This window comes from Gambusia affinis, linkage group LG22, assembly GCF_019740435.1.
Source record: "Gambusia affinis linkage group LG22, SWU_Gaff_1.0, whole genome shotgun sequence".
In the NCBI taxonomy this organism is placed as follows: Eukaryota; Metazoa; Chordata; class Actinopteri; order Cyprinodontiformes; family Poeciliidae; genus Gambusia; species Gambusia affinis.
Window position 1 is genome coordinate 4,323,413 of NC_057889.1, and position 27,460 is coordinate 4,350,872.

Genomic DNA, 27,460 nt, shown 5'->3' on the forward strand with positions numbered 1-27,460 from the left:
CGATGCTGGTTATAAAGCAGGTACATAAGGGAGAAAGAGCAAGTTTGTAAAATTTATTTCCAAAATTCTGATTTGAAAAGTTTTAAAGAACAGTGCAAATAGTTTAAACAAGTAGTTTTAAAAAAACTTTACTATTCGGAGGTGGTAAAAAGCAAACTAAGAATGCATGCAACCAGATTTTTGAAGAAGCATTTGATAAAAAATCAGTGACTGAGCACAAAAAAACTGCAGTAAAATTTGGTGCATTTCGATTGCACCAATGTAATTTCGTCCATTGGTGCAATAATTGTAATTTATAATTATAAATTGTATAAATTGTATGATTATACAATTGTATAATTATATGCGCAATTATAAATTGCGCTTATAATTGCACAATTTGACATTTTTAAAATTAATTTGCTTAATGAAAACACTACAATTTCCAAAAAAAATATTTTTTTTTGTTTGCCGTGTTAATAAAAGCTGGTTCAAATATTTCAGTCTTTTCACATTCTCAGATACACCTGTCAAACATCTAAGAAATCCGTATCAAAGTTAAAAAAAAAAAATTACAAAAATCATGACCGCCCTCTGCTGGTGTAAATTTTAATTAGAATTATTTTCCTCTCGTTTATTTAGTCCTTTTTCTTCAGTAAGTATGTTTACAATAAGCATCTGACGTTCACTGTGCTTATAAAATAAATAAAATTTAAAAATACTGACAAACAAACTGCTCCTGGAAACGTTTCAGAAATGTGGACTATTTTGTCCCTCCTCGGCGACCATACCGACAACAGCCGTTAGTTTGAATGTGCAGCGCGGTTGGATACCGGCTGTTTTACTCTTACCAGGAGAAAGAATCTGAGGTAACTTTAAATTTATTGAACCAAATGCTAAGTTTTAAGTATCAAAAGAAAGATTTAGTAAGTTATACTGCTTCTGCATTAACTTCAATTATGTATTTAAGCGATAAACTGATTAAACTAGCAGCATTTTAAGGGTTTTTTTTTCTTCGCTTGGTGTGAAAAAAGTAATATCTAGTGTTTGTTGCGCTTGTAACTTTTAACAAAAGGATATTCTGACGCTGTTCAAGAATAATTTTAACAGTTCGCGAAAGTATTTTACGCTTTTTCCTTTAATGTATCAACCTCCATTCAAATTTCGGCATTTTTCGGACGTTAAAATTTATAAATACAGCTATTTAGAGTATCCGTACGCCATAAAATACTTCATACTTTTATTCGGTTGTGAATTTATACATGCAGCATTTCTTTTTCTGTCTTACTGTACTACTTTGAGATTTTAAATCAGATCTGGGTAAATAAAGGGAAAGTTACGTGTGGGTGTGAAAGTCTTTGTTTCTGGACTTTTTAATGCGTGTTTTGAAGTCTAGAAATCAAAAATCCCAACTTCTAAAGAAAGATGTGTCTTTGCTTTGATTTATTCTTAAGAACACTTTTACTACTTTTAGCTCCTTTTTGGAACATTATTTTAAAAATGATCAGTGAAGATTAATCAGTAAAACTGCTGTTGTTGTAAATTTACAAACAGCATCTAAAGAAATCACATATTAATCTTTGAAATAATCCATATTTAATTAATTATTCCAGTCCAGATCCAATAACACTCTAATATTGTTATATAGATTTTAAAATTAAGCTGATCTGAGTTAATCCAGGACTGTGAATTGGCCGCCTATCACACTGCTTAATCAGGTAAGAACGCTAAAAATATGAAATATGTTTGTTTCTAATATTTTTAATGTGTTTTCTTGAGCAGAATGGCTTCTCTAAATGAGGACAGAGTGTTTAAAACCCCGATTCGAGGCCGGGTGAGGAGTTCTGGAAGCAGCGGAGGTGGGACTCCGATCACCATTCCTGCTTCACCTTTCATGAAGAAGCTGGGTTGTGGGACTGGAGTCAGTGTTTACCTCATGGACAGGTTAGAAAAGATCCTGGAAACTGACTTCCATCTCATCTGAATCTCATTTTTTGTTAATGTATTTGTGAACAGAAAAATACTTAAAAACTTCCTACAAGTCAGCCACTGGCAACAAAAGGAGAAGCTGGAAAAATCAACATTTTCTCTTATAATGTTAATTTTATTGCATATAATTAATTTCTTGCAAAGCCTGCCATCTAATAATACAGAAAGTTGAGAAATCATTAAATATTAGTTGTTTATTGTCTCAAATTACAATTTGAAAAAATTTTTCATATTTTTTTGCTTGAGATTATGTGTTACAATGACAAAAAGGAAAGTAAAACTGTTTTATTATTAATTTATTTATTTTACTTAATTTGAATCCAGAGTGGGAAAGCTAAACTTCTCTCCATGGGCTGTGAAGAAGATCAATAGCAAATGTGCGTCCAAACAGGTTGAGGTTTACCAGATGCGTCTGAATGAGGAAGCCGAGCTCCTGAAGGGAATAAACCATCCAAACATTGTTGGTAAGACTAAGAACAAATACATACATGTAGAATAAAGCTAAATCTGCAAAAATGAATGAATAAATATCAATAAAACACACCTAGGAGGTACTTTAGGTTGTTTTTATTGTGTAAAAAAGGCCTTTGAGGTGAAATGTTGGAGGTTTTATTCTGTTCCCGTTCTCTGTGTCATTCTTAGAAGTAGTTCTTTATCTCTTTGTGTCATTCTCAAGGTTTCCGCGCCTTTGCCACGGCAAAAGACGGCTCAAAGTGTCTGGCTATGGAGTATGGAGGCGAGCAGTCCCTCAACGACCTGATCGAGAAGCGGAGGGAAAACGGACTGAAAGCTTTTCCTGCTGCCAACATAGAGAAGGTGGCTCTGCATGTGGCACGTGGACTGAAGGTAAACGCTTCAGAAACAGTCGACATAACTCTTAAATTGCATTCATAATCGTCTTAAAATGTCTTAAATTTGAGTAAACCCAGTGAATGCTAGCATTAACGTATCTATGTACAGTAAATTAAATGATTTAATAACGTCTCTGCAGTACCTTCACAATGAGAAGAAGCTTCTGCATGGCGACATGAAGTCATGTAACATTGTTATCAAAGGGGATTTTGAAACCATCAAAATCTGCGACGTTGGCGTTTCTCTGCACCTTGATGAGAACATGAGAGGTAACCTCGTCATCAGTTAAAAGATTTCTTTAGTTTGTTTGGCACTTTGAAAATTATAAAAACTGAATCAGATTTACTTTTTTAAGTAAAACCTGTATTTGTCCATACCAGACATCCATTTTAGCTCATTTTTTTTCTTTATGTATTTCTCTCGAGACATCTGTGTATTTAAAATGAAGTATCTAAGAGCTTTGTTTGTCTTCAGTGTCCGACCCAGGAGCAGAGTACGTCGGCACAGAGCCGTGGAACCCGAAGGAAGTTCTGGAGGAGGGAGGAGAAATCACGGACAAGGCCGACATCTTCGCCTTCGGTCTGACTCTGTGGGAGATGATGACTCTGTCCATGCCACACCTGCAGATGCTGGACAACGACGAGGAAAACGAGGGTAAGATGATTTGTGTACCTCAGAATATGTTGCTTTTTATACAGCAGGTGGTTACATCATCAAAGTATAAAACTGGCTCAAGTTCATCACTTAATTTATATGGGAGAAAAGTTTAAAAAATTTCTAACAAAACCGATATTTGTTGGATTCTTTGGTTTTACTTGTTCACTCCTATTAAAAACCTCTCATTTATGGAGCTATTTCATAAGTAGTTGAATTCAGTAGTTTTCAAAAATCAACGATTAATTTGTTATCTAGAACTTTATTTCTAGCTTTGAATTTTTTTTAAAAAAAGTATTTTTGTGTACTGCAGACGATTCCATGGAGATGAGCTTTGATGAGGACGCCTACTATGAGCGTTTGGGGACGCGGCCGCCGCTGGACGCTGCGTCGCTGGGCGGCTCGTACCGCAGGATGGTGGAGCTCTTCTGTCTTTGCACTGAGGAAAACCCCAAGAAAAGACCTTCAGCAGCGCAGATCGTCCAGGTCTTGGAGGAAAATGCTGCCCTGGACCGAGCGTCATGTGAAGTGATCGTTATTGACTGATGGTGGCCAACCTCTTTCCAACCCCAATGCAATATTTTTATCTTTATATGTATGTTTTCCAGCTGATTTTTATATTGTCGCCTTATACTTCAATCTTTAACTCAGTATTTGTCACAATAAACTTTGTAAAAATGCTCTTCTCTTTTATTCTTTTTTACAGTTTTCTGATTGTCAATTAATGGTTTCTAAGAATAAAATTAGTTTTAATGGATTAAAAGCCTTTAGACTGCCATTAAATGTTGTAGTTTGGTCTCCATCCAGCAGAGGGCGCCGCTGGTCTTTAACTTGAGCCATTGATACAGAAACAGATGGCGGCGGGGTTATAATGTAGAAAGTGGGAGCGAAGCGTCGAAACGAGTCCGGAGTGGGATGTAAAATTATCTCTGCGGTTCTAGACAAACTCCTTACGTTTCATCTTAATATCGCTCATACAGCCGAGATGCATCAATGTATCCAGTCATTACTGATATGCTTATGAATTAATTGAGCAGTAAGATCACTTTAGCAATCTATTAATCGATAATTTGCATCCCTCATTCTATGAATTTATACACATTTTAAAAATGGTCATTTTGGGCCGCACCCATGGAAAACAGGAAAAATTGTTTTTTTTTTAATTTTAAAAGAAAATATTTTATTAAATGTACAAAGAAATGTCCTTGAACAGTGATGGCATCAATATTTCTGAAATATCTCATCTTCAAAGTACACAGAATACTTTCAACCGAAACCAAAAGGAGATTTTATGTTGAACATTTTTCATAAACTTCAATGTCAGTAAGCTGAACTCACTAAAAGTGCCTGAAAGCTGAATGAAAGAACAAACATTGAATAAAACAGGCTGGAATACAAATACAAATAATCTGAACTTTCAAAAAACACAATTCTCTACCTGATTAACTTCTTTACACACAAAGTTAAAGCCTTAAACATAGAACAGCTTTGCATATAAAAACATTCAGCAGAATCTTTTCAGAACATGATAAACTCCAGACTCTTCATGCAATGAAGTTGTAAATAAGGAAGGTCGGCGTGTTGCAGTATTTAGTAGCAAACAACTTCCCATCAGGTGTCGGATCAGAAAAGGCGATTTCCTCCTTGGTCAGGTAACTCCCGTACATGAAAGTGCTCCTATAAAAAAAAGAAAAAGTTTTATATAAAGTAATAGCACAATAATGCAAAAGCATCATAAAAAATTACCAAACTTTCAATTCTAAGGATCTTTTAACTCTGGAACTGGAAGACATTAAATATCCAACATAAATTAAACAAAATTAATTATCAAGTCTATAAACAAAATTGTCCTTCGAGAATGACAATTTTTGAAGGAGGCTAAAAAATAACAAAAGGAAATTGAAGACAGTCATCCAAAGAGAGAAAGGATAAATCATGTGGATGAAAGTAATGAAGCATATTTTAATTTATCATGTGATTAATTGATTTATTGCACATTGCAACAGGCCTGGAAATAAATAGAAATTAGGAGATTTGTTTGTTAAATTTGTGTTTTATTTTCAGATCAACACAGTGTGTGAGACATTTCAAAACATAAAGTTTTATCAGATTTTTATAATGTCCTGATTCTACATCAAGGTTAATAAAAAAACAAAAAACGTAATAAATTATACAATAGTGGATTGAAACTGTCACTTGTTGTTAATTTGTATTATTTTAACTCCAAAGAGCTGCTGTAAAAGTTTTAATATTACCATAAAAATGCTGGGAAAGTGTTTGAATTTAACTGTGGGAAAAGTGACAAAGGGGCGTCTCACCTGACTGTGTCCAGCATGCGGGTTGCGATGGTCTGCCGCCTCGCCAGGCTGAAGACCCAGATCCGGCTGATGCCACACAGAGCTTGTTCCGGGACGGTGGAGCAGCACCAGGCTCTGTGGCGATCCATGAAGTCGTCCTTCGTCATGTCCTTGTTTTGGTCTGGCTGTTCCAGAACCCTGTAGGCCTGAGAGGAAACAGGATAAGTTCATTAAAAATCACCTGGAATTTGAGTTTACCTAGAAACGTTAACAAGAATCTGAAAGCAACTATGTTGCAACTTTTTAATGTATCAATCATTTCTGAGTTTTAAAATGCAAATGTAATAAAAAATACATTTGTAAAGCATTTTCACAGAGTAACACTAACAGTGCAATGAATAGTTTTAAATTAACTCTTTTCTATCTGGTTGCAATGCAAGCTATTCTGAAATAAAGTATTTTTTTAATGTTTTGTTAGGGCTGTGCGATACAGAATGGTGTAGATTAAAAAAAAAAAACAACAAAAAAAACAACGTAAATTTGCAACAAAAGTTTCTCAAATTTAGTTTAGAAAAGTGGAAATTTGAGTTCAAAAACTTAAAAGATTGCAAGAAAAAAACAAACTGTGAGATTATCCTCAGAAATTTCAAGAAAAAGTAAAAATAAATAAATAAATTTACTTTTCCAACCCCAATGCCAACCTTTTAGATTCTCTTTTTACTTCTGACGAATGCAGTCAATGCACAACAAATCCAACCCCTCACTACCTGTCTTATGGGTTCAGCCACCAGGCATCCCACCACCAGCCTGTCTGTGTTGATGAACAGGAAGGTTTTAGCCTGAGTTGGTCGGCTTAGAGTCACTTGCTGGAAACCCAACTCGTTGTCCGCTATGCGACGAACTTCCTCAGCCTGAAACAAAATCAGTATTAAACACAAGCATCTAAACTTAAACCAGACATCTCCGCTGAGAGGATTCTGCACCTTTTTCACTGCATATTTTGGATCGTCGGGTAAAACCAGGATGATTTTACCGTCCCAGAACTCGGCCACCACCCGCTCCTTCTTCCAACCCTGGAGGAAAAAAACGAAGAAGCATAAGATCAGATTAAATAAACTTAAACCACACAATAAATCAATCTTTGGGGGGAAAAAAAATTGTCAATTTAATCAAATAATCATGGACTAAAATAAAATAAAAATCATAATCATGCCATTTGAAAACATCCAACAGTAATTAGGGTAAAACTACAGAAAAAGTTATATAAATTCTGGTGAAAATAGTTTTAGCTTCACTTGGCTCACATGTTGATGTTAAAAGTTTTTTTTAATCTGCAGATGAATCCTCTGCTACAAATAAAGTGTACACTAAAATAATACTGTTGTCTTTTTAGGCATTAAATAAATTTTTTATTGTATTATGTTTAGTTGCATTTTTATATATAAAACAAAATCAAGTGTTTAAAATCTGAATATTTTTTTTTTTTAATTACTTCCTTCCACTAAACTTTCCAATATAAGCTTAAATACAACATTCTAAACTAGGGGTGGGCATTTATTGTACAGTTTCTTTTATTGTGAAAATTTCCTACATGAATTTTGATTTATAGTTGTCTTGATAAGTTTCCATTAGCAATAAAATCATTATTTTTTCTGTTTTCTCCACTGTTTAGTGACAGTAAATTTGAAAATATGACTAAAGTTTCTGTGTGGTTTTTATGTGGCGTCCTGAAGAAGGCGATTTAAAGTGGTAACGTTAATCAGGAGCATTATTTGAGTTTTGAATGCTAAACATCCTGAAGAAGCTGTAATAAGTAGAACTTAGTCACAATATTTTGATAATAAAAATGGTGAAAAACTAATTTCATGTCGCCCATCCCCATTTTAAACTCGTTTTTAAACCTTTTGCTTCTGCTGTGTCAGTAAAGGAAGACGACATTGAGGAAATCTCACCACGTATTTGATGGAGTCCAGGAACCGCTGGTGGAACTGGGTGTGCTGGAAATTGTCCTCTGGGTTGTCGGCGCTGTAAACCATCCCACAGGAGCTGCAGGTCGTTGCTCCAAACTGCTTCTGTCCAGCATCCTGACGAAAACGATTCATAAAAATCGTCAGGTTTATACGAGTAAACAACCTTCAAATCTGACAAAATGGGTGTCAAACTTGCTGCAATCATTTTAAAGAACAAAAGTTTCCATAGGTCAAAGATCATCAATATCTGCAAAGCAAATGTAGCACAAAAGAAAAGTTTTGCTGCACAAAATTTCAACCCCAACAGCAACCCTCCTTCCGATCTCCTTGACAGAATTTGTTTAATTTTGTAAACGTAAGCCGGATTGGAGGACGGTCAATGTCCGACAACCTCTGGAGATTTTTTTAACATCCCTTTAAAATGATAGCAGCACAAATAAAATATTTTACTGCACAAACGAGTGGCACCAGTTTTGTTAGATTTGGGTCATTTGGGTCATTTTGGGGGGGGGTAACTGACCTTTTAACCTCTAAACTTTCATTAATATCTTCAAACACAAGCAGCAAAAGCTAAATTTTCACAAAACCCGAATTGGTTTGATTTTGTAAATGTAAGCAGGAGGGGAGGAGGGTCAACGTCTGACGACCTCTGGAAACTTTTAAAATATAATATTAAACTAAAATGTTTTTGCTGCACAAATATTTAGCACTTATTTTGCTACATTTAGGTAACGTGGGGTAGTTGGTTGACCTTTTGACCACTAATCTTGAATGAGGCGTAAAGGTTCATGTGTGAATTATCAACCAAATCAAAGTTCAGACACATAAAACTAGGAAAAGTAGTTAAACATACGATGATGAGCTGGTCGCTGTCCAGCTTCTCCTTCTTCCTGCGAGTTTGTCGCTCTTTAGCTGCGGATGATGGCGGCTGCAGTGAAGCTCCTGAGGAGCCGGACGGCGTGCTGCAGGACACCGGGGAACGCAGAGCTGCACTCAACCTGAAACCATCGATAAAAATTCTAAAATACGTGAGTTTTAGGTGCTTTTTAGGCCTGGAACGATTAATCGAGATTAATTGAAATAATAATCAATATACAAAAAAATATTTACATTTGAATTTAGAATTTAAAAAAAAATAAAAAACTTTGAATATATGTGCTGCCTAGAACTCCTCAAGTGGAACAGATTAGCTTCACTTGCTTCCAATTCTCTAAATAAAATCTCCAATTAAGGACATTTTTATCTCCAATTATTGATCATTGATCCAAAAAAAAAAAATAAATAAGTCACATTGTATTGATGTTCAACCAAGCAGAAGGAGCTGTGCTTTTCACAAACCAGAATTTTTTTTAGCTGCAGATGCATCCTTTGTTACAAAAGATCAAATATATGCTAAGGGAATGCTTTGTCACTGCATTTTAACAAATGTTTATTTTCCCATAAAAAAAAAAAGTTGTTTCTGTGCATCTTTTAATGCATTTCTAATATTGTATAAGGTTTGAAAATAATCTGCAGAATTTACCATTTTTTTATGTGATTAATCGCCACAATAGTCGATTATTCTATCAAGTTATTCTGATGATTAGTCAAAAACTTGTTTCAGCCTGAGAGTTTTACATCTCTGGGTGATTCAGTTTCTCTACCATGAATTAAAAGTTTTTTATATTGCAACTAATTTATCGGATTCAAAATGGCCGCCCAGCTTCTGATCATTTTCCTTGTTTAATCAAAGCTTGACTAAGCATCTAGATTAGCATGTTAAACAGTTGCAGCTAACATGCTAACGAGATCTGAATTGATCTGGTTTTAAGACATTCAACTTGTTTAACAGAAAAACCCAAAATATTTGGATTAAATTCATATTACATCAAACAATACTTATATTTAAAATGTCGCACCTTTTTGACAAAGAATCAAATATGGGGTACACGGCTCCAGAAGCTGTGGAAAGAAGAAGATATGAAATGGTGAAATATAGATGGAGAACAATGTATAAATATAGAATGAGTTGTTCTAACTGACAGACGGAATAATAAACAGTTTGTAGATGTAGGAACAAACCTTTGGAGGACGCCTTGGTGGGGTCTGTGTCGCCTTGGTCAAAGGTCGGCTCAGAGCCTCCATCTGCCATCAAGTCATCCTGGAAAAGACAAAAAAATTAATTTAAAGTTAAAATACTTACAAAATGTAAACCCAATTTAATTCACAATAATCCAGAGAACTTGTGATGCATCTACCAGACTGCAGACGGACGATGTTGCAGATTTTGGACTTGGAGTTCTGGAAAGAACAATCTTCAGCCGTTTTGTAATCCCATGCGTTTCCATCAACAATTTGGGGGAACTGAGGGAGAAAAATTTACATCCGACTCATTTCATTTCTGAACACATACAGAAATGCCATGTTTTTATTTCAAAGCTCTTAAGTTTTGTGAAATATCCAAATCAGATCAGAACCAGAACTTTCTTTGTTGTCACCAAGATGTCAGCCACTTTTTAGTTTAATATTTCACACATATAAGATGTAGATGTTTCATAGATGGACGTAATGTGGCATATAAAACAGGCAGTAAGAATAAAACCTGAGAATTTTACAGCTGATTAAATTTTACACTTTTTAGTACTATTGAGGAAGCATTTAAAACACAGAATATTGAAACTTCACAGGCTTACAACTCTTCTATTTCCAAGATTAACACACATTTTTATAAGAATTGAAATATAAAAACATTTATATCAGTTTTATAAATAGTTCTGGCCCCCTACCTTGATGGGCGGGGAGTTTGTTCCTCCTCATCGACGACGTCCATCCAGTCAGTTGGATCAAACTTTGTCCTCTGCTTAGTTCCGTCTTGGTTCTCCTCCACATTTATTTGCTGTAAAATGAAACAAAAATAAACCCCCAATATCTTACATTAAATCGTTTTATTTCATATAGTGTTGTACACCAATCAGGGCTGCAGCCAACAGATAAAAAAGGCACATTCTGCAGATTTTATTTAACCACTAGAGCCTTTTTATACAATATTAGAAATACATTAAAAGATACAAATAAGAAAATTTTTTGATTCCTTTTATAAATAAGACGACCATTTTATTGCCTAAAATGCACCAACATAGAATTCTTTTAGTGAAAACTTGACAATTTGCAGCTAAAAAATACTTTTAAACATGCGAAACACTCAACATAAACCTGATCTGTTGAGTTTTTTTAATTAACTGATTAATAATTGGGTAGCGAAAGCTGCAAAGTGGCAGATTATTTTTTTAAATAAAAATTTAACTGGGTGAAGTTCAAACTTGAGAAGAACATATTTGCAGGCAAAGATTTTTTTGTCTTAAAGATATATAGAGATTTTTGGTACAATTCTGGCTTAATTACTGAAATAAATGTTTTTCTTTCAGTAAATTGTCATTTGAGGATGGTACTCCAGGTACTCAATCGATGACTAAATTAATGGACATTTTAATTATCAAGAAATCATTTTGCACACTAACACTAAAGTCTTAAGTAGTAACCTTAGTTGGTGGTTTAATCACAATACATCCAGAAAAAACACTAAACCACACACTAATCTCTTGTATTGTAGTTTTAAATAGCCAGATGTCTGTTAAAGCCACCAATAATAATAATAATCTGTTTTAAATCAAAAAACAGGACAGCAGGTGTGAAGAGTCCTCTTCAGAAATGATGCACAAACCTTTTCTGGTTCTTGCTGTTGTTGGACGACCTTTTCATCCTGCTGCTTTGGCATCTCCTTGTTCTGCTGCGGTTCAGGGCGGCTCTTAGTTTTGACTGGAGCGGGCCTGGTCGACAACCTTTTGTACATGGACGTCGGTTTCTTTCCTGTACCAAAGAAAGCAGCTCCGACGAAGATCTTTGGCTTTGGTTTCAGGCTGCCAAAAGAAATGGTGATCACCTTCTTCGCCTCTGGCGGTTTGTTGTTTGGAGGTACACTCCTGCTGCTGGATGTTGCTGCAGCACTGCTAAATAAAACAACAGTTAAAGGTTAATATGTTATTGTGATTAACAATAAAACTGTTGCTTCGAGACCATTTTCAAATAATATAATACAAGAACAGATTCTCACAGATCAATAAACTTTAAATTCTAATCAACTTTTCACTCTTGAACTGGAAGAAGTTTTAAATATTCAAAATAAACAAAACAGAAAAACTAATAAAATTAATTGTGAAGTCTCTATAAATAAAATTCTCCTTCAAAAAAAAGAGGGCAAGTTGAGACCAAAGCAGCAGACTGAAGACTTTTATTATCCAGTTTTCAGAAAGAGAGAAAAGATAAATCATGCAAATGGAAGTTATTGAACTCATTTTAATTTGTCATGAAATTCATAGATTTAAAAATTAGAAACAAACCTTGTGTTGCATCTGGTCAGCTGAATCGTCTTTACAGGTGATTGAGAACTTCTGGTTTCCTTCTTCGCTCTCTTATTGGATCCCACAGATGATTTTCTGGGTTTGTTGCCTCTTTTTGCAGCTTTCTTTATTTTCTTGTCTGTTTTTTTGGCAGACTGAGGAGGAGAAGACAAGGCAGACAGACGGGAAGGAAGAGATTCCTTCACTGCCTTCCTCTCAAGCGGGGTGAGATAAACGCCCTTCTGCTTGCCGTAGAAGGAACTCGTCATCACCGAAGGCCTCGCTGGGGAATTATTACGGGCCGATCTGCGCGGAGAACCTACAGAAATGAGTCAAAAGATTTTTCTCCCTCAGTTCCCCCAAAAGATTTGTTGTTTCCAGTAAGCAAAACCTTGAGTGCAAAAGAGAAATGCATCAGGTGTGTCGTACCTGCTGGCTTACATGGCGACTCCTGTCCACCATGCTGCGACAGGGTTGGTGAAAGCAGCCGCTCTCTTGGAGATCTCCTCTTCACCGGAGACATTTTCTCCTTCCTGCCCTCCTTGGTCGGGTGGCTGATGTTTGAATAAAACGTCAGATTGGAAGAAACAATAGTCTAAACACTCAACATGAAAATAAAATTTTTCAGAGTTTGTACATTTAAAAACATCCAAAATCCAAACATTTTCAAGGCAAGTTCTCAAACTTGAGATAAAAATAAGACAAAGTAACCCCCGAAGACAGTTTCAGTTCATTATTATATAATTAATTACTCTTATTGACAATGTCTTGCATTAGCATGCTACAGCAAGGACAAGGTAAAGAAAAACATTTTATGTTTTAAAAATTCTCACACAAACCCTAAACATGAAGACAAATCAAACTTTAACAAAAAATTTCCCAATTTCAAAAATGTTTAAAACAACCTTTATTTCACAGATCAATAAGTTTTTGAGCCATTAGGAGTAATAGATATTCGTTACAAAGAAAAAAATTCAAGCTAATTGTGTTAAGACTCAAATTAAATGCTTTTACAAAGTATGCAAAGAAAGTCAGAAAAACAATCTCTAAAAAATTATTCTTGCTAACTTCAGAAATAATTTTGATCATTTTAACTGAACTGAAACAAGAAAAGTTTAGTCTGATTTAACTTCAGACAGTGAGACAAAAATCTTTTTATTTGGAGGATGAAAACATCGAGTTAAAACTGCAAATAATTTAGGCAGCTATTACATATTTGATTGCACTTTCTTATAAAACTGTGAAGTTTCAAGGACTTGATACAGAAATCAAACACTTTCCAAACCTAGAAAACACTTAATCGTGAGGTGTGTACATCTTACCTGTCAGAGTCCATGGAGGACAGCTTTCGCTTCCTGGTTGAGGTTGTTATCATGTTCAAAGTTTACCTGCACATAACGACAAAAGATTGAGGTTTTTACAAGAATAATCATCTCCGCAAACAAAAATTAAGATTAAATTTAAGTCATATTTTGTTTTACAAAATAACAAACAGGGATATTAGTGTCAGAGACAGGTTGAACAACATCCCCTTATGAATTATAAGGAGGATCGAATAAAGAAAAGCAGCTTTATATTGATCTTCCTGTATATTAAGCTAAGTTAGCTTATAATTAGCTTGAGGCTGGTTTAGCAGACGACTAAAGTAAACGCGCGTTTGGCGGGATGATTAGCTTATGAAACAATAAATCAGTCTGCTCCGTTTGTCATTCTTTTACAGCCAAATGTAACCGCCTGTTCTCGTATTTTCAGAAAAAGAAACCATGAAGATTGTGAATGGAGCATGCAAAGTCCATAACAAAAGTCAATAACAGTCGTTAATGTTTTAAAAGTATGCTAGCTTCGACTGTTATTGACTTTGATCATTAAACATGCGATTTTAAAGACAGAATCAAACCTACAAACAATTACAGTTCACACAAGATAAAACGCTTAATTCGTCTTACCGAACAGGCTTCTTCTAGACTAGATAAAATGATAAATGTCGAAATTAAGGCATCGAAAAAATAAGAAAATCTACGAAACTGGAGCTTCAGCTGCTCCGTCCTCGCGCGCTTCTCCGATGTGTTTTTGAAGAGCCCGCGCTAGTCCAAAAATAGCTGCACAACAACGGAACCGGAAACACTACGTCAGTGAAAACTTGAAGAGTGACCTTCAAAATAAGGATTTTTCAGCTAAACCCAAATACTGAGCAGTATCAATATTTTCTTTTCTAGGATTCTGGTCGGATTAAATTAATAAATAGTAATCCGGGCTGACAAAAGGCATTTAAATCAACGGATTGAACTGGCTAGCAAAGCTAAAAATATTGAACCTAATTTAGTACTTTAAGCGAACAAGTAAAAGCACTTTACATGTTAGACCATGCTACAAGCCTTTTACATAAATATAAGCTGTTAGCTTGTGTCTGATAGCAGTTTCTACAAATATTCCTCTCATTTTGAGTCGATTAAAGAGTTTTTTTATATTGTTGGCTGTCAAATTAATAGGAAAAACTTAGCTAAGATCACGATGAAACTGCCTGAACGTTTGCTCTCAATTTTTCTAAATACAAAGAGAAATCCAGGATATTTCAAGATTTCAGTTTTTAATTGGAAAAATTTTATTTTGAAAGAGTAAATTGTGCTTGCTTCCTGTCGTTGCATTGCAACTTTATGCCAACCACTAACAACTTCCGGGTCAGTCCGTACATGAGTAAAGTGACACTAGCAACGAACAGTGAACTCACAAGTTTTTCTCTTTATTTGTAGTTAATTCATCAACTAAGTTTGTCATATTAATATATTATCTGTGTTTTAAAATGGTGCTTTACTTCACAAGTGCCGGTGAGTGCAGCTTCATCATCATCAAACTATCAGCGCTGTTGGTTTGTAGCCCGATTAGCTTCATACATCAGTAATTTATTAATTGTTTTACATTGTTTTTTTATTCTTTAGGCATTTGTCCGGTTATTTCTATTTCACCCAATCAGCTGTCATATTTTTTGTTGTTTTTTTCATATAGTGGTGGACCCTCCATTCACAATCTACATGGGAAAAGATAAATATGAAAGTAAGCTTGATTTTTCACAACTTTATGCTTATATTGCTTCTTTTATCTTTAACTTGAGCCGTTTCTTTCTGCAGATGAGGATCTCATTAAATATGGTTGGCCCGAAGACATCTGGTAAGTCTTTAATATTTGTTTCCTATTGAGTTTAGTCTCTTAAAAGCAGTTTTATCCCAAAAAGAAATTATTACTTTTTTGTAACTCATATTATTCTAGTAAAAATACAATTAAGAATCTGAAGCTCTACTTTAAAATTAATGTTGACAGATGGCCTTCTGCAAAATTGTTAAAGAAAATACATGTGATAAAACACATAAACATTTTTTTTTACATTTTTGAAAAAACAAATTTAAATGGTCAAAAAATGAATAAAGAAAACTTAAATTAGACAAGGAAAATTCTTTACAAAATCTTCTTTTTATGGTAATAAAAAAGGAAATGAGGGATTTAAATAATGTTGCCTCAATCTGTCTTTGAACAGAAAGCAAGAAATAAAATTAGATGTTTTTTTAGCATTATGTAAAGTAAATGGAATGAAAAAAGTCAAATCACTGATTAATTTTTATTAAATGATTTATATTCAGTTTCAGCATTTTAGGTGCAGTTTTTTATGTCATCCATTATCTGTTATGCTTTAATGTGTAAAAAAATTTCACAATAACTTTTCTTTTATCCCCCTAAATGCAGGTTTCACGTTGACAAACTCTCTTCAGCTCATGTTTATCTAAGAATGCCAAAGGTAAAGAGTCACCTGAGGAAACCTGCAACCAATTTAACCTAATTTTCCTCATTAAAATGTTGTTTTTGCCTGTATTTTCAGTTTGTAACTGGGATTAGTTATTTGTTTTGGGTTGGTTGATGTGTTTTGTCTCATTTCTAGGGTAAAACCATAGACGATATTCCTCCAGAGGTGCTGGTAGACTGTGCACAGCTGGTGAAGAACAACAGCATCCAGGGTAATCCTGCAGTTTTACAGTAAATCCATTGTCTGTGTCTGACATATGAAGGATGATTGTGTTTATCACCTTCAGGCTGTAAGATGAACAACATCAACGTGGTTTACACGGCGTGGGCCAACCTGAAGAAAACAGGAGACATGGATGTTGGACAAATTGGCTTTCACAAACAGAAAGAGGTCAGTTGTCTAAATATTTCTTTGAAAGTCAAAATTAAAGTCTGTCTCTACTTCCTGTTACCAACAGCTTGATGTTTCTCGCAGGTGAAGCTTGTTGCTGTGGAGAAGAAGATCAATGAAATCGTAAACCGCCTGGAGAAGACAAGAGAAGAGCGCTTCCCGGATCTGGCAGCAGAGAAGGAAGCGAGGGATCAGGAGGAGAGAAATGAGAAGAAAGCTCAAGTCCAGGAGCAGAAAAGGAGGGAGAAAGAAGAGCAGAAGAAGAAAAAAGAAATGGAAGAGCTCAGGTGGGCCAAAGTATATTTTTGTTGTTATAACCTATATGTAGAGTGGTGCATAAGTGTGACTTTGAAGGAACACAGAAAAAAGTATTTTTAACGTAGTTTCTAATGCAAATACAGTTAAAATAAGACAAAACTAACTCATAAGTATCTTCTCAGCAAGATATAGAAACTTGTTTTAAGTTAATAATTCCTTAATACAGATGAAAAGGAACTAGTCATATTAGCAGATTATTTCATCTGTATTAAGGAATCATTTACTTAAAACAAGCTCCTATTTCTTGCTGAAAAGTTACTTGTAAGCTAGTTTAGTTTTATTTCAGGTTTACTAAGATATTTGCAGTAGAAACTAGACCAAAATTACTTTGTAAGATTTTATGTTTTAACATTGAAATAAGGTTTTAAATGTTTTTTTTACAGACAAATATCTGAAGTTGGCTGTGCATTTCCATTCCACTCCAAATAAAATTCACTGTTCAATCTAATGTTGCAGATAATGATTATTTTAGTAATTGATTAATCAATCAATTATTCTGTTGATTGATCTGGCATGGCTTTTTTCATACCATATTAGAAATACACTAAAAGATGCAAATAAAGAAATAATACAAATCTTTTTTTAAATAAGAGAATAAACATTTTATTTCCTAAAACGTTATTATATAGGATTACGTTTGTTAATTGTATATATTTTCTGTACAGTTTTTAAAGTTTTACTGCTCTGAGTATATTGTTCTTTCAGTAAGTCACCTTTTGTGAGTCTGTATAATCCAGTTCGTAATTAATCAATTACTAAATTAGTTGACGATTATTTCAATAATTGATTAATCCGATTAATCATTCTAAATTAAACTTTTCTTTTTATTTTCCAGGAATTATACATCACTGATGAAGAGTGAAAACATGAAAACTAACGAGGTCAAAACTTTTGCTGTAAAACAGAAGATATTCCAGTTAGAAAACTATTTTATGCCTACAGAATATGTATTTTTTACTTCTCTGCAGGATGGCTATGACTCGGACGACTTCATGTGATGCCTGAAAATACGACAGGAAGCTCGGGCTCCCCTGCTGCCATCGCTTTACAGACTTTGAATGAACGAAAGTAAAAAAATAAACAGGTTCATTCTGCGTTAGAACACTCGGAGCAGAAATGACTCAGTTCTCACGACTCAGGAGCCGTTTTCAGACTTAAAGGAAGACGGGAGTCGTCTGGGGTGGAGAAAACCCAGACAGCAGATTCAGTTTTTACAGCTATATTAATGATGGTGTCTTTTGTTTCAGTCACTCACCCCTACAGCATTTTGTTGAAGCTGCTCTTGCTTCCTTGCTCAATATGCCAATTTTGTCTGCATGTCAGATTTAATAAACAGAATTAATTGTGTAAATTGAAAAGCTATTGCTTGGTAATTTCATTGTAGAGTATTCTGTAAGTCGAAAAAATTTATTCTGAAGTAAAAGATTTACTGATGGACTAATTTATCTCTCCAAATGAAATAATGTCCATCTGCTCAAATGGTAGATCGCTGGCTTAGCCAGAACCTCCTCCTTACGCCAGGCTCTCCCTGCACAGCACCTTCACTCCTGTTTGCCTCCTCAGTTGATCCCAGCAGGAGTCGACTGAGGGATTTTACAGAGAGCTAGATGTGCATTTATGATCTGACAGGGAAAAAGCATAAATAGGTATTAAAAATTAAGTATAACTACTGTTTTAGTTAACACAATCGTTAAACTGGATTTATATCACTTTTTTCACTCAGCATTTAAAGAACTCACAGGTGAGCATAAGCAACATTCACTATTCACTGCTGCTCTGAAGCAATACCACATAGCAGTAGAATTATCTAATAATGTAGGTTATTATAATTTTGATAGCAAGCCCATAACCCAAACAGGCGGACAAAAAGTCCATTGTTTTCGGCATTCAGAAATGTAACACGTTTATTGATGACACTAAAGAACACATATTGGTGTAATCGTGTTACAACACAAAGTGCATTTTGTATTTTCCTTCTTTTTTGGCGGGGCTAGACAAAATCAAACATGAAGCCCCCATTTGCGACGATTCAGAGAATTATTGTTATTCTCAGTCCCACAATAAAAATGTTATGCTAATTTCAACTAGATAAACCTGGAATCTAACACACACTGAGCTATTGCAAAGAAAAATATATAGGATTCCAAAGAGTCACCGATGAAACAATCCTAACTCTTCGTCGTCAACTGAGTTTAAAGGTCCTGGGGGTGGACGGTGATTGGTCAAAAGTAAGCCACCAGCGCGCGATGTGATTGGACCGCCTGGATATGAAGTGAGCACCGATTGGCTGGTAGGGGCTTACTTTGCTCTGACACTGGAACACTGTAGCATGCGAGAAGTATGCTACAGCGATACCCGCATCTTCTAATCTTATGCTCTTCACTCGTATTATCTTTAACATTTTGTTGTGCATTGTTTGATTACAGGTAAAGCGCATAACTTCAGTTGAACCTAGGCAAGCAAAAAACCTATCATAAGTTAAAAAGTTTGGAGGATGCGGGCATCGATCCCGCTACCTCTCGCATGCTAAGCGAGCGCTCTACCATTTGAGCTAATCCCCCATGATGCACTGCGGAAACACTGATGTCACTCTTTCCCATCATACTCATTACGCTTTTATACATTTCATGTTGTTTTGTAGGGATTACAGTCGAATGTAGACTACTACTTTGATAAATTTTCAATCATAAAAAGTCGAAGAAATTAGTGTGTATTTATGACCAACTTATGTTGTTCTCTAGAGATTTCGTGTTCTCCCTAGCCACGTGGGAATGTGATTGACGCTAGCTTCCACAGCAAGCTAGCCGTTAAGTGATTTTTAACAGGTCCGAATTTAACGAAACAACGAATAACATTCTAAATGTAGTCGAATGAAAAATTAAAAACAAAAATGCCCACCGCTACAGTTGAACGTGGGCAAGCAAAAACACCTATCAGAAGTTAAAAAAGCTTGGAGGATGCGGGCATCGATCCCGCTACCTCTCGCATGCTAAGCGAGCGCTCTACCATTTGAGCTAATCCCCCATAATGCACTGCGGAAACACTGACGTCAGTTTTTCCCGTCATACTCATTACGCTTTGCTTTCATGTTTTGTTTTGTTGCTTTCATGTTATTGCTGTCGAGTGTAGAGTACTACTTTGATAAATTTTCAATCATATATCGTCACAAAAATTGTCACTGAGCATTTGTATTTTTAACGAGTTCGAATTTAACAAAACAACGAATAATCTAAATGTAGTTGAATGGAAAATTAAAAACAAAAAAGCCCATAAGTTCAGTTGAGCCTAGGGAAGCAAAAAACCTATCAAAAGTTAAAAAGCTTGGAGGATGCGGGCATCGATCCCGCTACCTCTCGCATGCTAAGCGAGCGCTCTACCATTTGAGCTAATCCCCCATGATGCATTGCACTGGCACTGACAATTATCATTACAGCCTTTGTGGTGATATGAACGTGGGGTGTAGAGTAGTGCTATTACTTTGATTAATTTTTATTCATGAATAGTGCAAGAAATTTGTCACTGAGTATTTAGCACCGACCAATGTTGTACTCCATATGTTGTTCTCCCTACCAATGTGGGAATGTGATTGACGTTAGGTTCCGCAGCAACACTACACAACAAACTGTTAAGTATTTTTTAACAGTTCCGGATAAGAAAATACAACGAATAGCAATCTAAATGCAGTTAAACGGAAACGTAAAGACATAAAAAGCCCCCGAAAATCTGGAGTATGCTGGGATCGATCCCACTACCTCTCGAATTGCGCCTACAGTTTCCCAAGGAAAGAGCAAAGTAAGCCCAAAGTAAGCCCTAACCAGCCAATCGGTGCGCGCTTCATGTCCGCCTGAGCCAATCACATTCCGAGTTGGTGGCTTACTTTGGCTTACTTTTGACCAATCTCCTTCCACCATCTTATTTTTTTTCCCAAATAAGCCAATTTTATGCCTTTCACTCGTATTACTTTTAATATCTTGTTGTGCTTTGTTTAATTACAGGTAAAGAGCAAAATTTTAGTTAAACGCACTGCGGTTTTTTCCGTGATACTCTTGTCGCGTTTACTGCCACGGATTTCATGTTGATTTGAAGGAATTACTGACGAGTGTAGAGTAGTGCTACTACTTAGATAAATTTTTATTCATGAATAGTGCAAGAAATTAGTCACTGAGTATTTAGCACCGACAAATGTTCTCTATGTTGTTCCCCCTACCAATGTGGGAATGTGGTTGACGGTAGGTTCCACAGCAAAACTACACAACTGTAAAGTATTTTTAACAGTTCCGGATTTAAAAAAAAAAAAAACAACGAACAGCAATCTAAATACAGTTAAACGGAAACGTAAAGGCAAAAAAAAAAACAAAAACGTTCCAGTTACTTCTCGCAAGCGAGCTCTGTACCATTTGAGCTAACCCTGCCTATACAGCGTTTGCACGGCCAAATACCATCAGAGTAAACTATATTTCTAAATCATTCACGAAGTGTGTCTATTTCGTTGTGTTGCTTTTAATTGCCTTGTACTTGAGTGAAGTGTTGCTCATCAACTGAACTTTGACCCACATGGAACTCTATGACTAGTCTTTGCAAGATTAATCTCAAATGGTAACATAAGTGCAGTGACATGATTAGTAGGCTAAAACTGTCATAAGTTTGTACTTCTATGTACATGTATATTACCACTTTGATTTTATTTACATATACTTTCTACTCTACACTATGAACTTCATTAAACCTGGTACATATTATAAACAATATGTTTCAGTGAAAACAATGAGGAGATTGGACAGTTGATGGCGCAACATAAGTTTAATTAAAGATTTGCAACACAAAATAGCTCAGTTTAGAGGTACAGTTGCTACACACCGCTCTTATACATGCATTTTGGCAAAGTTCATCTCTGTCTAATCACTGATATTTCCCTGGGAATTCCGTTTCTCCCTCGATCTCTTTGTCATTGGTGGAGCAATACTGACCCCTACTGGCGAATTACGGACATAGTTGCCAAACAGTGACAGGAGATGAATAACATACTCTATTTTCTTTTAACCAAAATAAACTAATTTTGGGCTCTAACTCCAAAAACACAACTAGTAAATAACACAGAGAACACAAAACAACATACATTTACATAGACTTAAAAAAAAAAAAAAAAAACATGGCCTATGTGCCACATATACATAACAATAATCAGTAAAAAGTTTGTCAGGACAGTACAATTAAAAATCCACGACGTAAATCTGAATAATTAATGGTATGGATGAATATTTTCTTAATCCTGCGCTCCTGAGAGCGGCTTCATAAAGTGGCGGAGAAACGACGCACAAGTTCGTGGAATCGCGACCCATATGGGATGTTTTGACAAAAATTGTTTTAAACGTAACTACAGAAATATGCTAAAATTCTATCCAAGAAGGCTCGAAAAATTTGGTCAAAAGTAAGCCCAACTAACCAATCACGTCGCGAACTGGTGGGCTCACTTTTGACCAATCGCGTTCCACTTCCTGAATCCTGTATAAACGCTCGAATCTTCACGAGGAGCTAGCATAACTTCGACAGCTCTCTGGACTATATCGGTGAGTTTACACAGATTCCAGGTTCATCTTGTTAGCATAATGACCACAGCTTTATGAATCCTCTCCAATGTGAGGATTATACTGTATTTTGTCTACACCTCGCTGGTATTGTAGCTACTGAAATTTAACAAGTGCTATTTTTTGTGGTTAATATGTCACCTTTTTTAATATCTAAGATGAATATAATAGAATGGAGATGCTGAGTGAAAAAAATAATCCAGTGTAATCATTTTATTCATTTCAGCAATAGTTATACAAGTAACATATTAATGCTTAATGTAATTTCTCATTGTGACATACAGGTATAACAACACAAAAATTGGCCCAATTTAGGTAATTTCCATTTAACCATTTCTTATACAATTTTTGAAATACAAGCTTTTTTTGCAAAAAGTAAAAAAAAAAAAAAAAAGTTTAAATTTACACTTTTGGTTATCTGGTTTAAATAGTTTTGTGTTTTCTTTATTTAGGTCACCAAGAAGCTGGCTGGTGCACCAATGTCAGGTCAGCAATGAGCCAGGCCAGGTCAGGTCTTGGTGTCCGTCTTTACAGTCGCAGAGGAGCACTGTAGCCATGGGCCTGACAAAAACTTACTCCACAAGTCACAAATGAAAACGGCTTTTCACCTGTGAATCATCATGTGCCAAGTTAAGTGCTGTTTTTTTTACTAAAACTTCTTCCACAGTTCACACATGAAAACAGCTTTTCACCCGTGAATCATCATGTGCCAAGTTCACTGCTGTTTTTGACAGCAGGCTTGGTGAGGCGGTACCAGGAGGCAGGAGTGGCGCCGCCCTCCGTGATATATGTGGACCAGGACTGCTGCAGCCCGCGTGCTCAGGGCCAGGCGCAGGTTGCAACCATGTTCAGTGAGTGGACAGAGTTCAAAGTGGACATCTGACACTTTATGCGTCGGTTTGCAGCAGGAGTCATCACGGACGCTCACCCGCTCTACGGCACCTTCATGGCACGGCTGTCCAGGTGAAGGTGGAACGGTGGCATATTTCGTTATTTTTAGCCTCAAATTTAAAATCACTGCCAACAGAGCATCCGCCTGTGGGCTGCTCTTCCAGATGGAGACAAGAGGAGGCTCCATTACCAGCCAAGACACCAGCCCAAACTGGCCCACGGACGCTTCAAGGCTCCCAGAAATACCGGTGTCACACCCGGAGTGGACAGTGTGAAGAGGTGCCTGATCGACCATCCGGGGGGGCCGGCCCAGTGGCCCAGCACCAGTCGATTGGTTGAGGCCATGTGCAAGTCCCCAACCAGGAAGGCTGGTGTGAGGCTTCCTCCTGACAGACTATCACCACGTCCGGGACCTGGTCCTCTACAGCCAGCCCATCATGGAGGCCACGTCTATCCAGCTCTTCGTGTTAAATCAGAGGACCCTGACACAGTGGTAAGAAAGTTTTTTGTTTTGTTGTTTTTGTTTTTTTTCCTAAACAGACATTTTAAGTTATGATGTTTTTGTGACTGCAGGTTTAATCGGACGGACAACAACCAGGAGCTGAGCGGCCTGACCCAGGGCCTGACCACTGACGACCGCATCGCCGTGACCAGCTCGGAGCTTCCTGCTCTGCGGGAACCTCTGGGCCAGACACCATCAACATCAGGGGCCAAACAGTCCTACCCCCAAACAGAGCAGGACAAGCTCCCAAGCTGCGGCCAGGCAGACGGCCAGCCAGTGCCACGGCGGTTCGTCCCGGCAGCTCCACTGCCAGATCCTGGGTCAAGACTCCAGTTCCTGCTCCAGCCGGGTTCAGCGCTGACGGGTGCAGGTCATCCGTCAGCAGCTCCTGTCCTCGCTCCACCTCTCCTTCCGCCCCAGTGGCTCCTCTGCCTGCTGCCCCTGTATCCCGCTCCACAAAGAGGAATCGGCGACGCAGGGCAGAGGAAGAGGCCGCTGGTGTGCAGAAGAGAAGGTACACTAGGGAGGTGTCCTTCAACACCTGCAGGACTTGTGGCCAGCCAAAGACAAAAGACTTTGGCCACAGCCGCTTCTGCAGGGCCACATTCTGCCCAGGCAACGCTGGTGGGCAGTCTTTGGAGGCCTGGCTGGCAGAGCAGCGCCAGCAGAGGCCACCATAACCTCAACCTCCACCCCCAGCCCCATAAATATTGTAAATATTGTATATAAATTTGTAAAAATGTAAATAGATCATTATATTTACCCAAATGTATAAAATAAAACCCATGTCAATAATCTCACCTATTTAGAAAGCTTGTGTGTTTTTTTTATTTTTTAATTTCCAATTTATATTACTAAATACACTTATATATTTTACCATTGTTTATAACTGGTAGTGTGCTCTTCTGTGAATAAATGCTGTTCACAGCATCAGTTTGATGTGCTGCTTTGAGTTGCTTTGATCTGGATTATGCAACGTTTACTGAACAGCAGGAGGTCAGGGGAGGTGACTCATCACCTGAACTTTGACCCCTGTGGGATTTCAGGCAAGTCTTTGTGAGATCAAAGGGCAGCCTGACACCTCAGTTACACCGAGGTGTCAGGAGGTTTAAGTTCTCATAGTTACGTATTACTATGTAGGTACATATTGTGATTTTATTTTATTTAAATTTGCCTTTTGCACTCTGAACTTAATTTAATCTGATACATATTATAAACTATACATAACTGATAATCACTAAAATGTTTGTAAAGGTGGAACAATAAAAAAAAAAAATCCACGACGCAAAATTCTGACGTAGATTCTGTGAGCGGCTTCACAAAGTGGCAGAGGAACGTCGCGACCCACAAGGTCGCGTGTTCGAGACCCGCCTTCGACACCTTGAGATAAACAACTTCAAATCTATAAACTACAATAATATGCTAAAGTGCGATCTAAGCATCCTCTGTGAAAACTCGGCCCCTTTTGCGTCGCTTTTGCTTGAGCGGGGGGGGGGGGCGGGCTCAAACTGCACACATGAAGCCCGGACCTGCTCCGTTGGCAGCGATTTTAACTATAATGCTAAAAATGACAAAATATGCCACCGTTCCACCTTTACCTGGACAGCCGCGCCATGAAGGTGCCGAAGAGCGGGTGAGCCTCTGTGATGACTCCTGCTGCAAACCGACGCATGAAGTGCCAGACGTCCAGGCGCACTTGCAGCTCTGTCCACTCGCTGAACATGGCTGCCCTGAGCACGCAGGCTGCAGCAGTCCCAGTCCACATACATCACAGAAGGTGGCGCCAGTCCCGCTTCCCGGTAGCGCCTCACCAAGCCTGCTGCCGTAGGCCACAGGCCGTGGCCCTCCGCAACGTGCTCATTGCCAACATTGGTGCACCAGCCAGCGGTGTTGGCAGCGGCACCGGCCAGCTTCTTGGTGACCTAAATAAAGAAAACACAAAGCAAATTAAACCAAATAACCAAAACTGTAAATTAAAATTACATTTAAACTTTTTGTACCTTTTTGGTGGAGTCCATTTTGAGGACAGAGCCAAAGACCGACGTGATTTTGGCCCTGACCTCAGGCAGCCGCGACAGCACGTCCCGGGCGTACACAGACAGCAGCCACTTGGGTTTGGGGAGAGGCAGGAGAGGCGGGGGGCTGGAGAACGTCGGCGGCTGGACGACGGAGGAGTCTGCAAAGGGCTCACAGGCTGTGAGGTACTCTAAAGCACGGTGCATCCACGCTGCGCTGTGCTCCTCCGTCAGCTTGTTGTACAGCTGTGTGACACTGTTCCCCTGGCTTCTCTCCTGGTTTCGCATCAGCACCACAACACGGAAGTCACAGGAGTATCTGCAGAAGACCACATACGTCTGCTCAGTGTCATGTATGCATACGTATTGCAGTAAAAATGCCAGTGAAGCATTAAAGTAACCCTGTACATGTTTCACAGCACAAGCACATTAAAACGCATTGCTGTTATCATTAGTGTGCTCTACCTGTATGTGAGGATGGCTGGAAATTTGCTGCGGTGCCCCAGGTCCAGCTGTTTCAGGATGTCCTCCGACCAGGCCGGGTACTTCTTCTTGCACTCTAGATACTCTGTGGCCAGGTCATACCACCCGTCTATGTCCAAGACCCTGCGGACGGTCTGGTACAGGCCGGCAGCCGTTAGCCTGTGGCTGCCGCAGGCCGGCTGGACGCAGACAAGTGGAATGGACCACATCTTTAGGGGCATCCAGAGAAACAAATGGCAGCTGAAGAAGACATCTGGAGAGGCTGGAGGCTGGGTGAACACAGTCGGGGGCTGAGGAGGATACCACCAGAACTGAGGATGGGGCCTCAGCTCCGACCTCCCAGTTTTCGCATTTCTGCAGAAAATAGCTTTCCTGATCCAGTCCTGCTGGAAGGATGGGAGGTGCTCCTTCCAGTGACCAGGAAGCTCTGCAGGGGGCTGCAACACGGGGACGGGAAGGCACGGGGCAGCAGCAACAGGAGCAGCAGCAGCAGCAGCAGTAACAGGAGCAGCAGCTTTTGGAGCAAAATGTGACACAATTAGTTTGTTGTTAAATAAGGATTGTCACCACATGCCTTTCTCAGAACTGCCAGCTGCTAAAGCTACAACATTTAGTGCAAAGCATGACGTTTAGTAGAAAGGTGATACGATGAGACAGTGATGTTATGGAAGAAATCAGTGAAAGTAGTCTTACTTTCACCTGAGCACCATTAGAGCAAATACAAGAAGAAAAGTGAGATGGGATTAGCCAAGTGTAAAGCACAGCACCATAACACATTACAAGCTAATTGACTACAACATGCTGCAGAGGGAGGGGGGACTGTTGGGGGAGTGGTGAGGTGACAATGAACTTTGGTGATTAGGGTAAAAATGAAATGAACAAAGTTCACATACACCTTTAAAATTACCAATTTGCTTTGAAGAATAATACTCAATCTGTACAATAAAATAAAAGATTGTCTCATTGAGTGGTTATATCACAGGAATATTTGTAAAACCCTGTTTGCTGTTTACATACCTGGAGGAAGTTGCTCCTCAACTTGTGAGGTCACAGTGACCATTTCCTGGTCATCTTCCTCCTTAAAGAAATCCCCAGCAGCAGCAGCAGCATCTGTAAGATAAAACACAATTAATCACACATCATCATCGGCAGGTTGCAGGCTGAGAAGAGAGACAGAGAAAATGGCACAGGGGGCGAGCAACAGAACACAAACAAACTAGGAATATTACTCTAACAATAACTGGACAGAAGCACATATTGAAGTAAAGAAACACAAGAACAAGGCTGATCTAATCAAAGAATAAGTCAAACTAAAATTACAAACAAACACCAGAACAACCCAGGACACTGTGTGCATGACCCGATA

At 37.8% G+C, this 27,460-nt stretch overlaps 5 protein-coding genes and 3 non-coding genes across 9 annotated transcripts; 3 read left to right on the top strand and 5 right to left on the bottom strand.

Annotated features, from left to right (window-relative positions):
- The first annotated feature begins 767 nt into the window (after positions 1-767).
- On the top strand, positions 768-4,154 carry pbk (PDZ binding kinase). Its single transcript, XM_044106211.1, has 7 exons — positions 768-848; positions 1,762-1,923; positions 2,293-2,432; positions 2,645-2,814; positions 2,960-3,089; positions 3,295-3,474; positions 3,788-4,154. Exons 2-7 carry the CDS (start codon positions 1,763-1,765, stop codon positions 4,018-4,020), a joined length of 1,014 nt encoding a protein of 337 aa, XP_043962146.1. The 5' UTR covers positions 768-848; position 1,762; the 3' UTR covers positions 4,021-4,154.
- A 229-nt stretch (positions 4,155-4,383) lies between these two features.
- esco2 (establishment of sister chromatid cohesion N-acetyltransferase 2) lies at positions 4,384-14,246 on the bottom strand. 2 transcript variants are annotated; one of them, XM_044106213.1, is made up of 15 exons: positions 14,064-14,246; positions 13,440-13,505; positions 12,547-12,671; positions 12,118-12,436; positions 11,442-11,724; positions 10,507-10,616; positions 9,979-10,084; positions 9,803-9,881; positions 9,640-9,682; positions 8,595-8,739; positions 7,724-7,855; positions 6,755-6,844; positions 6,539-6,682; positions 5,793-5,977; positions 4,384-5,151 (listed from the first exon to the last, which is right to left on the bottom strand). In XM_044106213.1, the coding sequence occupies exons 2-15, from the start codon at positions 13,490-13,492 to the stop codon at positions 5,019-5,021; spliced, it is 1,947 nt and encodes a 648-aa protein (XP_043962148.1). In that variant the 5' UTR covers positions 13,493-13,505; positions 14,064-14,246; the 3' UTR covers positions 4,384-5,018. The 2 variants fall into 2 exon arrangements, with proteins under 2 accessions (XP_043962148.1, XP_043962147.1); XM_044106212.1 differs by having other exon boundaries at positions 4,571-5,151; positions 11,442-11,727; positions 14,064-14,243.
- Positions 14,247-14,781: 535 nt separating this feature from the next.
- ccdc25 (coiled-coil domain containing 25) lies at positions 14,782-17,686 on the top strand. The gene is made up of 9 exons (XM_044106215.1): positions 14,782-14,942; positions 15,121-15,168; positions 15,243-15,282; positions 15,853-15,904; positions 16,046-16,121; positions 16,197-16,300; positions 16,385-16,587; positions 17,454-17,499; positions 17,587-17,686. The coding sequence occupies exons 1-9, from the start codon at positions 14,918-14,920 to the stop codon at positions 17,614-17,616; spliced, it is 624 nt and encodes a 207-aa protein (XP_043962150.1). The 5' UTR covers positions 14,782-14,917; the 3' UTR covers positions 17,617-17,686.
- A 1,420-nt stretch (positions 17,687-19,106) lies between these two features.
- Positions 19,107-19,179, bottom strand: trnaa-agc. The gene has a single exon. It is a non-coding gene; the product is annotated as a tRNA-Ala (tRNA).
- Positions 19,180-19,569: 390 nt separating this feature from the next.
- Positions 19,570-19,642, bottom strand: trnaa-agc. Its single transcript has one exon. It is a non-coding gene; the product is annotated as a tRNA-Ala (tRNA).
- A 298-nt stretch (positions 19,643-19,940) lies between these two features.
- On the bottom strand, positions 19,941-20,013 carry trnaa-agc. The gene has a single exon. It is a non-coding gene; the product is annotated as a tRNA-Ala (tRNA).
- Positions 20,014-23,504: 3,491 nt separating this feature from the next.
- LOC122825112 lies at positions 23,505-24,325 on the top strand. Its single transcript, XM_044106216.1, has 2 exons — positions 23,505-23,587; positions 23,668-24,325. Exons 1-2 carry the CDS (start codon positions 23,532-23,534, stop codon positions 24,323-24,325), a joined length of 714 nt encoding a protein of 237 aa, XP_043962151.1. The 5' UTR covers positions 23,505-23,531.
- A 285-nt stretch (positions 24,326-24,610) lies between these two features.
- On the bottom strand, positions 24,611-27,451 carry LOC122825850. Its single transcript, XM_044107432.1, has 6 exons — positions 27,415-27,451; positions 27,112-27,204; positions 26,077-26,608; positions 25,597-25,930; positions 25,195-25,518; positions 24,611-24,628 (listed from the first exon to the last, which is right to left on the bottom strand). The coding sequence occupies exons 1-6, from the start codon at positions 27,449-27,451 to the stop codon at positions 24,611-24,613; spliced, it is 1,338 nt and encodes a 445-aa protein (XP_043963367.1).
- Between the last annotated feature and the right edge of the window lie 9 nt (positions 27,452-27,460).